Here is a 14,083-nt window from a genome sequence, read left to right as displayed (position 1 = left end):
CGCTCGCGGGACCACGTGGCCGACTAATTAGCGTCTCCGACATCCAACGGCCTCGTCATCGCTGTGAACAAGGATGATGAATGGCGGTGCAAGAGTAAAAAAAAGAGGGAAAAAAATACATATCCCGGCGCACATAACGATAGAAAGTTCGCGGCGAGTTGCCACGGTGTGGAGGAACGTGTAGCTTCGAGCGAGAGCCAATCGAGCGGACTGCTCAAAGAATTATTGCGTTCTTTAAATCTTCTTTCGAAGAAGTTGTTCGAGGGGTGAGCCCGGTGGATTTCGAATTAACACGTTGCAGAGTGAACGAGTTATTCTTGAGGATTCGAGAGAGGTTACGAAAGGAAGTGCAGAGGGTGTAGGTTTAAACTGATTAGCTTCGATCTGTACGATCTTTCCAATGCACGTGATTGTTGCTTAACTTTTCCTGAATAAACTGAGTTTAGTGGGGTTTTTTTTAAATTTGAGTTAGACTTGTATTTCGTACCTAAAAAGGTTGAAACGTTGCACCTAGAGGACAAACTTTGTGCAATTTTTGTAACTGCAGTAGCAAAGTACGCGACTATTGCTTAATTTTTCATAAATAAACTAAATGAAACAAATTTCATTTATCACTTTACTTCGTACACAAAAAGGTTAAAGCGTGACGCTTGAAAATACCATGGTCACACCTAGTCATTAATAAACTACAGCCTGGCTGACGCTAAAACGAGCCATCAATAACCACGAACGTTAACAAATGAAAAATCAAAAGGTTCCGTAACGAGATACAGAATCGTTCACCGTACTATAAGTGAATTTCGAGAAACCATCATCTGCCTCTGGTCGTTTCCATTTCAATTCCGCTAGGCGCGTTTCCTCTGACTCATTCGCGGATACCTGCAACCTCTTCCCAACGTAAACTCGTCAACAGGCTGAGGCACTCTCGAGGTCTCCGCGTGCAGACTTTTCTAACGCCGGCGCGGAGTAATTACGCCTCACGACAGCTGGCACGGTCGTTCATTTTTACGGAGAGGAGGCATCGCGCCATGCAAATTGCACGCGTCGACATTTAACGACTCTGATTGTGTGGTACGCGTGCAACTTTCCTCCTGGAAACGTGGGTATCGTCGACGACGCCAGGCACCGGCGGCCGGCGCCTAAGAAAATCGCCTTCTCTTTCTCTTTTGTCAACGGCGAGCCAGGTGAGCGTGCTCGGAACCAGAGAGAGAGAGAGAAAGAGAGCGAGAGTGAATGTGACACTAAGCTCAGAGATGCGGAGACTGGGAGACTGCGTCAGTGAGTGAGAGAGTAAGAGAATAAGAGAGCGAAAGAGTGAGCGAGAGAGTAAGAGAATAAGAGAGCGAAAGAGTGAGCGAGAGAGTAAGAGAATGCGTGAAAGAGAGAAAGAGAGTGAGAGTAGGAGAGTAAGAGAGTGAATGAGTGGGAGAGTAAGAAAGTGAGTAAGAGGAGAGTGAGTGAGAGAGAGAGTATTCTCACGTGTGCAGAAACGCGCGTGTGAATAATTACCCGGGCGATTTATCGCGACGTGATATCGTGTCATAATTCCGCCAGGCTGTGACTGGCCGCCGTTCCGGCGCGCCGAGAAAAATATTAGCAGCGTTAATAATTAACCAGGGAGAGACCGACCGTCGCTCTCCGGTCGTTCTCACGTTTTCGTCTCCGCCGTTGGCGCCGTTGTTCAATATTTTTTCACACTTCACGAATCCTCGGGAATTTAGACATTTAGGCATACTCTCTCTCCCCCTCAAGTGTGTGAAATTAGGGAAGTTAGACTGGAGTGATTCATATCTCGTGACTGCATTGTCTCAGTTAATGCGTCTGAATTGAGCGAATGAAGCTCCACGTTGCCTGCGCTACGAATTAACATGATGGATGCTGGAAATTTGTTTTGGAAAATGAGGAATGATCATGGGATGCAAACTGGCGCGTTAGAGACTACGCGATAGCCGAGATCATTAATCTTTGTATCTTTACTTTCACGGGTTTTATCCTACAATAGAGGGCTCGGTGAGAGAGTAACTGTCTTTGTAACAGTGAATCGTGAGCTGTTTGGTATGACGGGCTGCTAGAGTTACGTGGAAATCAATTGGCAAGTGTAGCAGGTACTTGTTCATGAAGTTACTGTAGATCTTGCAGAAAAATCTTTCAGCAATCCTTCTTTTATTCGAAACGTAAATTTCACAATCTTTTTCTTCCTTTCACTATTTCCTTCATTATTAGCGACATTGAAAACGGAAAAAAAGGGTTACACAGGCACATAATTTACCGTCGAATTTAACAATCCTCGCATTGATCTGCAGTTGTCTCAAAAATAACGCAAAAATAAGTTTGATTCAGACAAAAACCACGTTCTTCGAACCATTCGTTCCCACCTCCATCCCAGTAACAAGTTCCCAAAGCCAATCGTTGATGCGCCAAACAACATCCATCAAAATCCACCGCGTACAATTTTCCAGAACACCATACCCGAACCTATCCAACCTACCATAACGTCTCTCTTCTTCATTCTCATGAAGCACGCCAGCCAGCCAGGTTTCGCGCGTATCCGGTAGCAGGGGAAGAATTACGAGCGGAGAAAACACGAAACGTTCCGCCACCGTGCAAGGGAAAAATGTTTATTCCGGCGCGGCGCGCTAGAGAGAGCGGAAGGCGAGGATCTCGAAATTTACGACTAATAAATTCGCCGTGCGTCGATGGCCAAGCAACTCGAGCTCGTAAAGATCACGTCACGTTCCTGATTTCGGATTCCAGCTCGTCTCTTCCTTCGTATCCATCCAACGTGCATCAAACCCGCCTAACTACTCTACCTAGAATTTCTCTCGGTTACACACCTCGTGAGAACCTCTTGCCCATCTTCCAATCTGTTTCGTTAAGCATCGCGAGTAGGGTTCGAATGTTTGCGCAATATTAACATAGAAACTATGTTAGAACCTCTCAGAATCGACAAAGGAGGAGGGAGATCCACAAATAAATCGCGAAAATGCGTCGCCCACGGATTAATTCCGGCGAAAGACTATTTCCAACGATGCGGCGCTTTCAGTGCTACGATTTTCGACCGTAGACGCGAGAATAGTGGGAGGTCCTGCGAATCCCGCGAAATCGCCCGGAGGAAAAATGCAAAAGCGAAGGCGAGCGCTGGTTGGCGGCTCCGGTTGAGCCGAGCAATTACCTGGTTGGTTCCACAGCAGGTCGGGCCCTGGTTTCGACTCGACACGCGGGGAAAGAGAGAAAGGGGGGAGCCCCGGCAGAGTGTGGAGTTACGAATGTAAAAAGTGAAACAAAATTGTAGAGAGAAGGGAGAAAAACTCTTTAATCTCTCGTAGTCTCTCATCGGCACACTGGCCGACGACCGGCGCATATATACGCAGGCCAGAGAAGCCTCTCTTTCCTTCTCTTTTTCTCCCCCATGTGTTTCCTCCATCGCCACCAGCCCTCCTCTTCGTTTCTGCCATTCTTTTGCCCGCCGCGACGAAAGGTCGGGTCAGCTTTAATTATCGTAAATCAAACGAGCGAGTGGTGCGCGCCGAGAGGAGGAGGCGCGCACACCAACGTTGTTGTGCAAGCCGCGCGATTATTGTTGAAATCGCGGAGAACGCCAGGTAATACGCAGAGCACGGACCAACGGAGATCGTGAAATATCGACCGATCGAGTTACAACACCGCCGATATTTTCACGCGTCCTCTCGTCTCGTCACGGAGCTTTTAAACGGGTCGAGAGTCGATTGGTCATATTGGTAGAACGACGAGGTTTTCTTGTGAAATTTCTCCAAGCGACCGGGGCATCGTCGAAAGCTGTTTATTGTACGCCGTTTATCGTTCGTTAATGGCCGGATTTATTTATGTACGAGCTCGGAGCGGTTGATCTCGGGTTGTTCGATCGTTTTGACAGGGTGATTGTGTCGGTTTTGCGAGAAATTTCTTAATATTCGGCGTTGTTCGAGGATGCTGAATTATCGAGTGATTGAAGATAGGGCGTTGGAAATAATTTAAAGCAAGAAATTCTTAATATTAAAAAATTAGGAATAACATGAAGAATAATTAATTAAAGAAGAATAATCTCCTTTAAAAAATTGCTAAAGCAGTCTAAGACAGTAAAGAGACATCGAACACTGTAATTAACCCATTGACGTAACTTCCTCTCGCGTCGAATAATCAATCAATTTAAATCACGGTACAAACTAAAGCAAAGGAAAAAAGATGAAACAACGCGACATGTTCGAAGCAGAGGAACAACAGAGAGGCGTCAGTCGCGGACAATTGACCGATAGTCACGGTAACCATGACGCGCTCGTCCTCGTCAGTTTTCCCGGCGTTCGATCCGGCCGCGTCAGAGATTCGAATCTTCGAGACTCGCAATTTCAATGCAAATCGGTACACGAGGCCCCATTGTGCCTCGCAAATGGAACGATGAATCCGCAAAAAGCCAGGGACGTGAAATTTTGTTCCAGTCGGACGACGTTCGGCAAAGGATGGTACAATGGTCGACGGTGGATCGGCGTGACGGTGATTCGAGGGCTGGCCGTTATCGATAGCGAGGCGAAAGAAAAGAGGCGCCGCGGGTGGCGTGCACGCAACCAAGCAGTCGTATCTGATTCAGTTACTCGGTTAATTACACGCCTTAACGTGGCCCACGCTGCCGTGCCGCAATCGACTCGTGTAATACGCATCATCACCCTCTTCTCTCTTTCTCTCTCTTTTCTCTTCCGGTACCGCTTTTAATATTCACCCTTTCGTACGCGTGGCGCTCACGTTTTTCGACTCGTTTCGTCCGCTTTTAATTCACTCGCTGCCCTCCTCCTCCTCCTCCGGAACCTGTCGAAAAATTTCACACACCGCTCGAAACAATTGGTCCACGTTGATGGATGAAATTCTATAACGAATTGCGTTAAGCGTTCGACCGCCTGCACTGCAGTTGATAGCTCGTTAAGTTACATGCCCGAATTGAGGTTAATGTCCGATCGGTCAGACCGATTGCAAAATTCATTTCTCTTTGGAATATTTCATTATCTGCGATTCTTGGGTATCTTGTTAATTGGAGATCCGAGTATTATGTACGAGCGGGTTTTCCCGTTCGGAAGATTATACACGGAGCGGTGAATTATTTATTAACCCTTAGCGTCGGAGTATCAATTTTACGCGTTCGTTTATATATCTTCAATTTACGACGTTTTCTAAAACAATCAGTAGGACAGTCCTACGTTTCTACTTGCTTAGTCTTATCACCCACCACGTGACACACCATACGTGACACGGTGCGATAAAATTGTAATGTCATGTCAGAGGTGACACACCACCGATAACGGTTAATGAGTTATTAACGAACGAAGGAATCGTTGCACGATACTTCTCGATTTCACAACTCTGTATATTTGCGGAATATGAAATTTCAGACTACCCTTAACTTCGATATTTCGACCGATAATCGGTTTAATCGACAACTTTTCACAACTGCTTCGTTATATTACCCTTGAAGAATATCGAAGAATTTTCTCGCTTAACTTCTTTACAAAATGGCCACGCTACAGGCACAAAGGCACAAACCTCTATTCAAACAATTCTTACACTTCCTATGTGACCAGTGCGAAATATGTTAATTCTTCGAAACTGAAACAATCGAAAGACAAAGTGTCGTAGCTCTCGAGCACCGTCCAGCCACCTGAGAAGTCTCTATCCTCCGGGTACACTGACCGCCCTTTAACTCTGACCTCTGACCACGATTCCGAATACAATGCGGGGCTATTGTCGCGCAGCGTTCGAAGATAATGCGCGGCTGTCCAAACGGAACGAATCGGGGAGGTTCAACCTGATTTCATCTCTGCATCGATCGTTCTCGAGCGATCAGAAAGACAGAGAGAGAGAGTTTGATTCTTCCTCGAGATCTCGATATTTCTCCCTTCCTCCCACTTCACCGATCTACGTTTCAGCTCGTTCAGCACGATACGGATCAATGAAAAAATCCACCACTCGAGGTGTATCTCTGTCTCGTTAAAGGGAATGACGGTACAACAATGTTGCCTGGGAGCAGAGAGAACCCGATATCCACGGGAGAACTTGACTGGCATTATTTGGGACCGAAGGTCGTGATCCATGAATGGCCTGGAACACAATGGCCGACTAGAGGCGAACAGGCGCCGTCCTATTGTACGTTTCGGAACACCCTCGACACCGGAAGTAGTCCTCCACTTCACGAGAACGTTTCACGGAAAACGTTAATTCTTAAGCGGCAGACCTTTCGCCACCTTTCGCCCCTCCTCCCCCGAAAAAGTCGTTCAAAATATTTGCCACGCACCTGGCGTTGACTTCTTCAGACCCGAACGAGTGTCACGAGGATTATCCCCGGCTTGGAAGTCTCTCGAAAAGGCCTCCCTTTTCAAATGTGCATGCACTCGAGAACAGCGCGTGGAGAGAAACTTTCGCACGCTTTCAAAGGGAAGAAAATATTCGTTCGCTGCGAGTGTTTTCTTTGGAGAAATTAGCTGGATAACAGAGAGTCCAGGTTTCCCAAATTTCACGTTCAGAAATAGAACACTTGACTTATTCTTCAACCCTTTGACGCTCACACAGATCGACAGAGAGTTCTCGATCTCGTTACGCAAATTACACTCAGCGATGTCGATCACGTAACAAGGTACCCTTGGAATTTCCAAGAGTGGCTATTCCTGGAAACGCGATTCTTCTGCGTGGCGCGTTTTTCCCGGCAAATTAGCAGCCTTGAAGCGCGCACGGTGTCAAAGTGTCAACGAGGGTCGAGTCGGGGCGAGCACCTTGATTTCGAGGCTCGTTAGGTGCGCGGTTCACGAGAGATCCATCCGCGCGCGCGTACGCGTAGCCACGGACGAGGAGGAAGAGTCAAGCGGCGGGGTCAATGAAGCCCGGAGCACGAAGCGTTACTCTTTGGCCGGCGTTCGGCCTGCTAAAATAACAAGGCACGTGACGCGAGAAAACAAGGAAGCTCTTGTCTCTTCCTTCGTTCCTCTCGCTCCTCCTCGACCGCTAGCCTTCGTCCTCTCTGTGTGCGCAGGCTTTTTACTCCTCTTCGGATCTCTTCCTTCTCACCTATTCCGTACAGTCGACCTGTGCCTCCCTTTACGTCCCACCTTTATTATTCTTCCTAACTCATCGGATTTTTACCGTTTCGCCGGGCAATTGTATTGCTGCGAATCGCTCGGGATATTAATTTTAAAAATTCAGTTGACCTTGAAATTTCTTCAGTTTTTTAAATGAAAATATTTGTTCCTGACAGTGCAATATGAGAATTTAGCTGGTGAAAAATGTGAAACTTTTATTCGCACAATATTACATTTACTTATTCACTGAAAAATTAAACAATCAGAAATTGAGTGAAAGAACGCGAGACACTCTTTTGTCATCTCGAGATAGAACGATGATACCATTCAAGACACAAAATACACGCCTTCTGCACCACGCTCTTTCGTTCCCAGAAACCTCGACAACAATTACCAAACGCATTTCTTCTGCAAAGTACCAGGCCCTGCATGAATGGCCCAGGTCTCCAAGGACGGGAGACATTGACCAGCCCGTCCCGAAATAGAGTCGTCGCCATTCAAGTCCTCATTGTTCGCCACTTTCACCGCCATAAATAACCCAAAGCCCACCACCCCTCCACAAATACACTATACACATCTCGCCGTCGCTAGTTCAGTCCATATCACCATATCACGTCTAAGACAAAAGTAACATTCCAAAACTCTCTCTCTCTCAAAAAAAAAGACTAATATAAACCATTTCTTTTCATAAATATTACTAGTAACTCCTGCGTTTCTAAATACCTATTTATTATAACACTTTCTCTGTTTAATTTATACAACGTTAAATAAGATTCTTCCCAGCGACTGTACCGAGAATTTTAGCCAACATCCCGAGAACGAACGACGACGCATCCGAACCCTTTCACGATCGAACGCAGGTAAACCAATCTCGATCAAGATTTCCAAGTCCTCTCCATCCCCGTGTCAGTCAAAAACACAGCGCTCGAATCTTCACCATCTCCAACAGCCTGCAACCAAGTCCTCTAATCTGCATCTTCGTCTCTCTCTCTGTAGCCCGGAGCGTACGTTCCACGGAGAACCGACGTGTGCTGCAGGTACCTTTGTTAATTAAGAGGCGTCATGTGTGGTCTCTCAGCCGTAGGTACACGCTGAAACTGTACACGCTCGTGTCTCACTGGTCAACGTAATACGTGGTCAACCCACATAGAGTAGCCACGCGATGCCTCCTCCTTATATCGATGTATGCACGCAGAGAACGACACACACGCACGCACACACATGTACACATTGGTAACGCGTATCCAGTCGGCAGACACGACTAACTATCCAGATACAACGGCTAACGAGAGAGAAACCTCGTGGCGCTGATTCGATAGCCAGAGAGACCAGATACACAGTTCCGTTCCGAATTATCGGAAACCGATGAACCTGGTTTTTTCCCTGAGCAACGGACTCGCGTGTCGCGTGACGTCGCTCAATTAAGTTCGCAACCCCCTTCGATTCGTTCTCCTCTTTCTCCCTCGAACGCAGCTCGGTTTCAGAGAGAGAGAGAGAAGGTCGTGTTTAGACGGGGCGATCGCCACGAGCAATTACCGCGGCGCGATGGAAAGAGACCTCGACAATGGTCGCCGAGGTTGGAAGGTGCGGCTGATTCGGTGATAGATCGGAGATTAGTCGAGGGTGAAGGGAGAAGAAGGGTCTGTAGGTGTCGTGGAAATGTTGTCCTTTGTTGTAGATTTCGGTGGATAAGAATTTCGTGGATGGAGTGTGCCACACGTGAGACTGTAGAGAGGTCGGTATCGAGTCGGTGGGAGTTTGTGTCGAAATGATTCAATTGTTTGTTTGGATAAAGATCGTTCGATCGTATCGCAGTCGTAGATAAGTGTCTCTACGAAGGTTCTTAGGATCGTTGGGAATGTTTTATGGTCGCATTGAAAGTTCGTGGTAATTGTGAATGTGTCGCGAGTACAGCGTGTGACGAGAAATACAATTTCGAATGCTTAAAATTTTGAAGGAATTTCAGTGTATCGCAGTTCGACGAAATTTGTATTCCTCCGTGAATTTTTCGATGGAACGTTTCCAAAAACTCTTTCTACTCGGAATTTATTGGACATTTCGATAGAGGTAGAAAGTACCATTCGCGGCAATTTAGAATAGACAATTAGAAAGGAGATATCGTCCCACATTCTGAAAATTCATTACAAGCCCCCAATACCGGCTAACTTTCTACCAGAAACACGACTCTTTCGTGATCTTCCGGAAAACGCATGGAATTAAACTCGATAATTCTATTTTTCTACACTTTGACGTAGCAATTACATTATTCACGGGGATAAATACAGCGAAACTGTCGCACTGGTCGTTTGATTCTTCTCCCAAGTTCGGCTGTTCGTTGTCTGCTTGAGCTCTGTTGCACTGCTTCTTCTTGTACACGGCGGCAATTGCGAGGAACTAGTTCACACTAACTAATACGCTAATTATGCTAATTGATTCGAAATCCGCGTATAATCGAAACCGCGTTGGTCGAGGAAGCACTGTATTTCTGCAAGACTACGAGCGCGAGGAATAGGCGTCGTTCGTCGAGGCACTCGTTCGACTGCCTCGTAAACACTGACTGAGGACATATCGTCCTACCCGATTTCTGTACAATGTTTACACGCAGTTTACCTAGGGGCTGAGTCACCCTATCGCGCGTGATATGGGCCTGGCTTAGCCTCTAGTATCATAACATCGCGTGAAACTCGTGAAATTTTTTTCGAAAGTATAATCGCGAGTTGCTCTCGAGAGTATTTCTCGCGAGTGAACGCTGTCTGAGAGTGACTGTCTGAGAGTATTTCTCGCGAGTGGACACTGCCTGAGAGTGACTGTCTGAGAGTATTTGCTTAACTCTCTGAGAGTTAATGCGTTGCGACTTGCTTTCGAATGAATACATCATATTGCTCTCGGACAGTTACCGACAGTTCTCGAGAGAACTCTCGTGCGAGTAAAATAAAATTCGAAATTTTTCAAGAAAAAATCCGCGTTGTTCGAGGGAACACTGCACACGCAAATTTTCAATAAAATGACGTTCCCTCGGACAGTTTCTCGTGCGAGTAAAATGAATTAGGATAAAATAAACGTCGAAACTTTTCAAGAAAAAATCGAGAGAGAAAACGAAAACCACGTGAATCCTAAAAACACATTTACCACAAAAAACGACCCAGAGAACCGAGAGAACAATCCAAGCAAAGAAAACAAAGCACCTCTCCCCTGAATCAAGAGAAACCATTCTCAGTTTCAACCAACCCCTACACTCGCAAATCGAGCTCCTCTTTTCCTCTAGCTCGCGTGCACGCACGATTATATCGCTCGATTAACCGGTCATCTCGTTACTCTATTTTCCCCCTCTGTAGCCTCTCTCCGGAGGGAAAAAAGAAAGAAGGCACGAGGTTGCAGAGGGTGGGTCGGCGTGAATTAGCGTGGTACGCTCGATACTGTACGAGCGCAGTCAAAGACAGAGAAAAGGAGAGGATAGTAGAAAGAGGAGAGAGGTTGTGCGCGAAATGGCCAGCCGGAATTTATACGAACTCGTCGATAGGAATTAGACGGGAACGATTCCGCGGAGCTTTATCGGCGAACCGATCAGCGGAATTATCGGAAATCGATGGAAATCCTCTTTCGCCGACTGCTCGTCTCCTCTTGGCTTCGCTCGATTGAGTCCTCTCTCCGTACTTTTCTGTCTCCCTTTTACTCCGGTTATGCCTCTATTCCACTAGTATGTGTGCGTGTGTATGCGTTCGAGAACGTGTGTAGAGCAGCTTTGAACAGGTTGAAAGGTAGAAAGAAAGAGAGAATCGAAGGCGCGAAAAGAAAACATCGCGGATTGATGGATAGACGCAGCCAGCGATGGTCGTTCGTTTTAATCGACTCTGAGGAAATCTGTGTTTCCAGGGGATTGTAATGGACTGTGAAGAAACGAACGAGGATAGACTTTCTGCGTGTGTGTGATTTATTCGATAAAGGGTTACCTACAGGTGGAGGATATTCGACGATTCAGAAAACGGCTGGGTTTTTTCGACTTTTAACCCGGCGGAATTATTCGCGAGGAACCGGATAGAAGGGGGAAGGCGACGTGTACGGAAGAAAACAGCGAGAGCGTGGACGAACCGAATTCCACATCGCGTGCGGCCCGTTTGTTTTAATCGACTCCTGGTGAAGATTGCAGTTTTTCATCGAGAGATAGAAAAATCGCGAGGCGGTTCAATCAACGATATGGCTCGTCGCGGTGGGCCAAAGTGGCTAACGAGGATTTTCGTACGAGCTGTTTCGCGTGCGGAGGGAAAAACTGGCCACGATTCCGCAGGATTCCCCCCCTCTCTCTCTCTCTCTCTCTCCCCATTGGACAGTCGATCGAGACCCATTATCGGAAACCGATGAAAATTCTCTTTTAGTCGCGCCTCAATTCGCCACGGTACGTCACGTTGCCCAAAAATTTACCCCTCTCTCTTTTTTTAGTACATGTTCATGTGTGTTATATACATATATAACTACGCGTGTGAGTGTTATTCCTTTTTTCGTTCGTTCGATGGGTTGGTTCACGTTCATTCGTCGAGCGACGCTTCTCATTTGCCCGCTGCACGATTCCTATCTCCACAGGATATTGAAGGTATCTGCCCGCCATCGGGGGTATAAATTCTGACAATTTTTTTTCCACGCGAAAGACCGATTTTTTTCGCACGTTTTACCCTCTTTTTTCTCTATTTTTCGTTTCGACTCGCCGGGATGGAGAGGCCTTCGCGTAGACAGCGTGAAAAATAACGAGCAACGACAACGATAAAAAGCTGCGACGCCCGATTGTGACGCTTGTCGATCGCTATGTCGGCTTGCGAAGTCTGCGGATACCTTTCACACTGGTCTGAGCTCGTTGAAATGTTCGGGAGAGATTTCGACGTGACCGGCGTGGAATCGCGATTTCTTCTTGTATTTCGTACGGATTTTTTTCGATAGCGTTTTTTTTGGGGGGGGTACAGAGAAGGTTGGCGATTATCGCGATGGAAAATTGTGGCTCCCGGCCAAATGTCGCACGGGGATAAACGTCTAACCGCTGGTTGGCGGGAAATGCATCGAACTTGTGCACCGGTGCACCGCGTAAATCCGAAAATTCATTACTGCAGCTCGGGAACGAGCGAGGAAGCAAGCGAGTGTCGTTTCACGCGAGCGAGACGGCCGGGCATTAATGGGCCGGCGTGAGGATTTACAAGGGGAGAGGGAAACTGGCGCTGGCCATTGTTGACAAGCAAATATAGAATTTTCACGATTTCAATGGAACCAGAGCAAGCTTTGCCTCCCCCCTTACCCTCTCTCTTCCGCTACTGGTGAATAATGTCCGCGCGAATTAATAACTCGATCGTAAATTACGATTACTGTGGGATAAAGAGGACGAGGGATGAGGGTGGACCAGGAGCCGTGTATTTAGAATTCAAATGACTGACTACGCGTCCACCAGCCTGATCCAGCCTGATTGCCGGACCCCGCCGCGCGTTAATGACGATAATCCAATTCTGTGAATTTATCACGAGCTGATAATAAGCGACGCTCCGTTCATCTCGTTTGATCACTGGACTTTTCGGTACGATGTTATCGAAGCTTCTGACTCTTGACTCCACGGTTTTGATTAATAAGGCACGGCGATTTTGGAGGAATCTCGCCTGGTAATTTTATCTGAGAGTGTAATTGAATTTTTGGGATGTTAACCTTTCGCTGCTTGCTTATCGGAGATGCCTCGTTGCGTGCGTAAAATAGGAGAATAAAGTGTGACATCGACTTTGAAAATGATGACTGAATTTCTGAGAAATTACTGTTTCACCCTTTCGTCACCAGTGGACAAAAATTCTCCTCGATCTAGTATCCATAATAAACGCGGCAATCGGTAGCTAAATTAAAATGACAATTCAAATGACAAACTCTCTACAGTGACCCTAATTGCACGATTATCCTCCGCTAATGCAATACATATTCGACAAACTAAACAACCAAGGATCTCAGGAATTATTTCAACTGAAATCTTGGTCCATCAAAAGTAAATACAATAGCTAAAATCAAATTAGTGACTCTAATTCCACGAGTATCCTCCACTAACGCAATATTCTCCAAATAAGTCACGAATAAAAAATTAACCGAAAATAATTTCGACCGTCCTTTTCCAGAAGGCGAGGATGCAGCAGAGGACGAGGATTCCTACCTCCTCGAGGAGGACGACGTGCCATCAGCGACGATAGCCACGGACACAGAGCTGATCTCCGAAGCTGGTGGCCATCTGCCTGTGTTTCTCACCGAGCCGGTCGATTCTTTCGTGGTGAAAAATAAACCAGCCACGCTGCACTGCAAAGCTGCTCACGCGTTGCAAATCTACTTCCGTTGCAACGACGCGAGAGCGGAAGACTCGCAGCAGCAAGACTTCGTGGATCCTCACACCGGTACAAGGATCGTCGATTGCGAATTGAACGTAACGAGAGACCATATCGAGGAATACTTCGGGAGAGACAAGTTCAAATGCGAATGCGTCGCCTGGTCTGGTTCGGGACAGATTAAGAGCCAACCTGCTACCGTGGATGTTGCTTGTAAGTGTTAAAATTATTTCTTTTTAATAATTGCGAAGGTTGATGCCAATTTTCTAAGTACTTTGGACAGTTCAAGTTCAATTTTTTTTTAAGTATGCCAAAGCAGCTAAAATTATTGGTTTATTTTGGGATAGTCAAAAAGTCTTGTCGATCTTTTTGGCGGGAAAATTTGAATATTGACATTATGGTGCTTTCTTTGAAATTAAAGCGCAAAGATTCTATTTATCCTGAAACGATAGAAAATAAGAATAATAAAATTGCTTAAAAGTTTCCAGAGAATTGTTGAATAAACTTTTCTCAATGTCAGAATAAAATTTTTTGAATATTTATTAAAAAGGAATAATTTGAAATTTTCTGATTTTTCTCAAAAATCTGTGACTGGCTAATTTCAACGAATTTCTCACATTTCTCGACCTGTTAAGCATTTCGTCGAAGCACGCAATCAGTAAGAGTGATTGTGTAATTACTCGA

The 14,083-nt window shown here is 46.2% G+C and overlaps 1 protein-coding gene across 1 annotated transcript in view; it reads left to right on the top strand.

Moving 5' to 3' along the window:
- LOC108574227 (netrin receptor UNC5C-like) overlaps positions 1–14,083 on the top strand; it is a 49,655-nt gene that overhangs the window by 1,497 nt on the left and 34,075 nt on the right. The window contains exon 2 of the mRNA XM_017936769.1: positions 13,199–13,612. Within this exon, the coding sequence (XP_017792258.1) occupies positions 13,199–13,612 (414 nt within the window). The remainder of the gene's footprint in view (positions 1–13,198; positions 13,613–14,083) is intronic.

Source organism: Habropoda laboriosa, unplaced genomic scaffold (genome assembly GCF_001263275.1).
Source record: "Habropoda laboriosa isolate 0110345459 unplaced genomic scaffold, ASM126327v1 scaffold46, whole genome shotgun sequence".
NCBI classification, from domain to species: Eukaryota; Metazoa; Arthropoda; class Insecta; order Hymenoptera; family Apidae; genus Habropoda; species Habropoda laboriosa.
The sequence above is the reverse complement of the archived record's forward strand: the minus strand, read 5'-3'. Positions and strand labels throughout refer to the sequence as shown.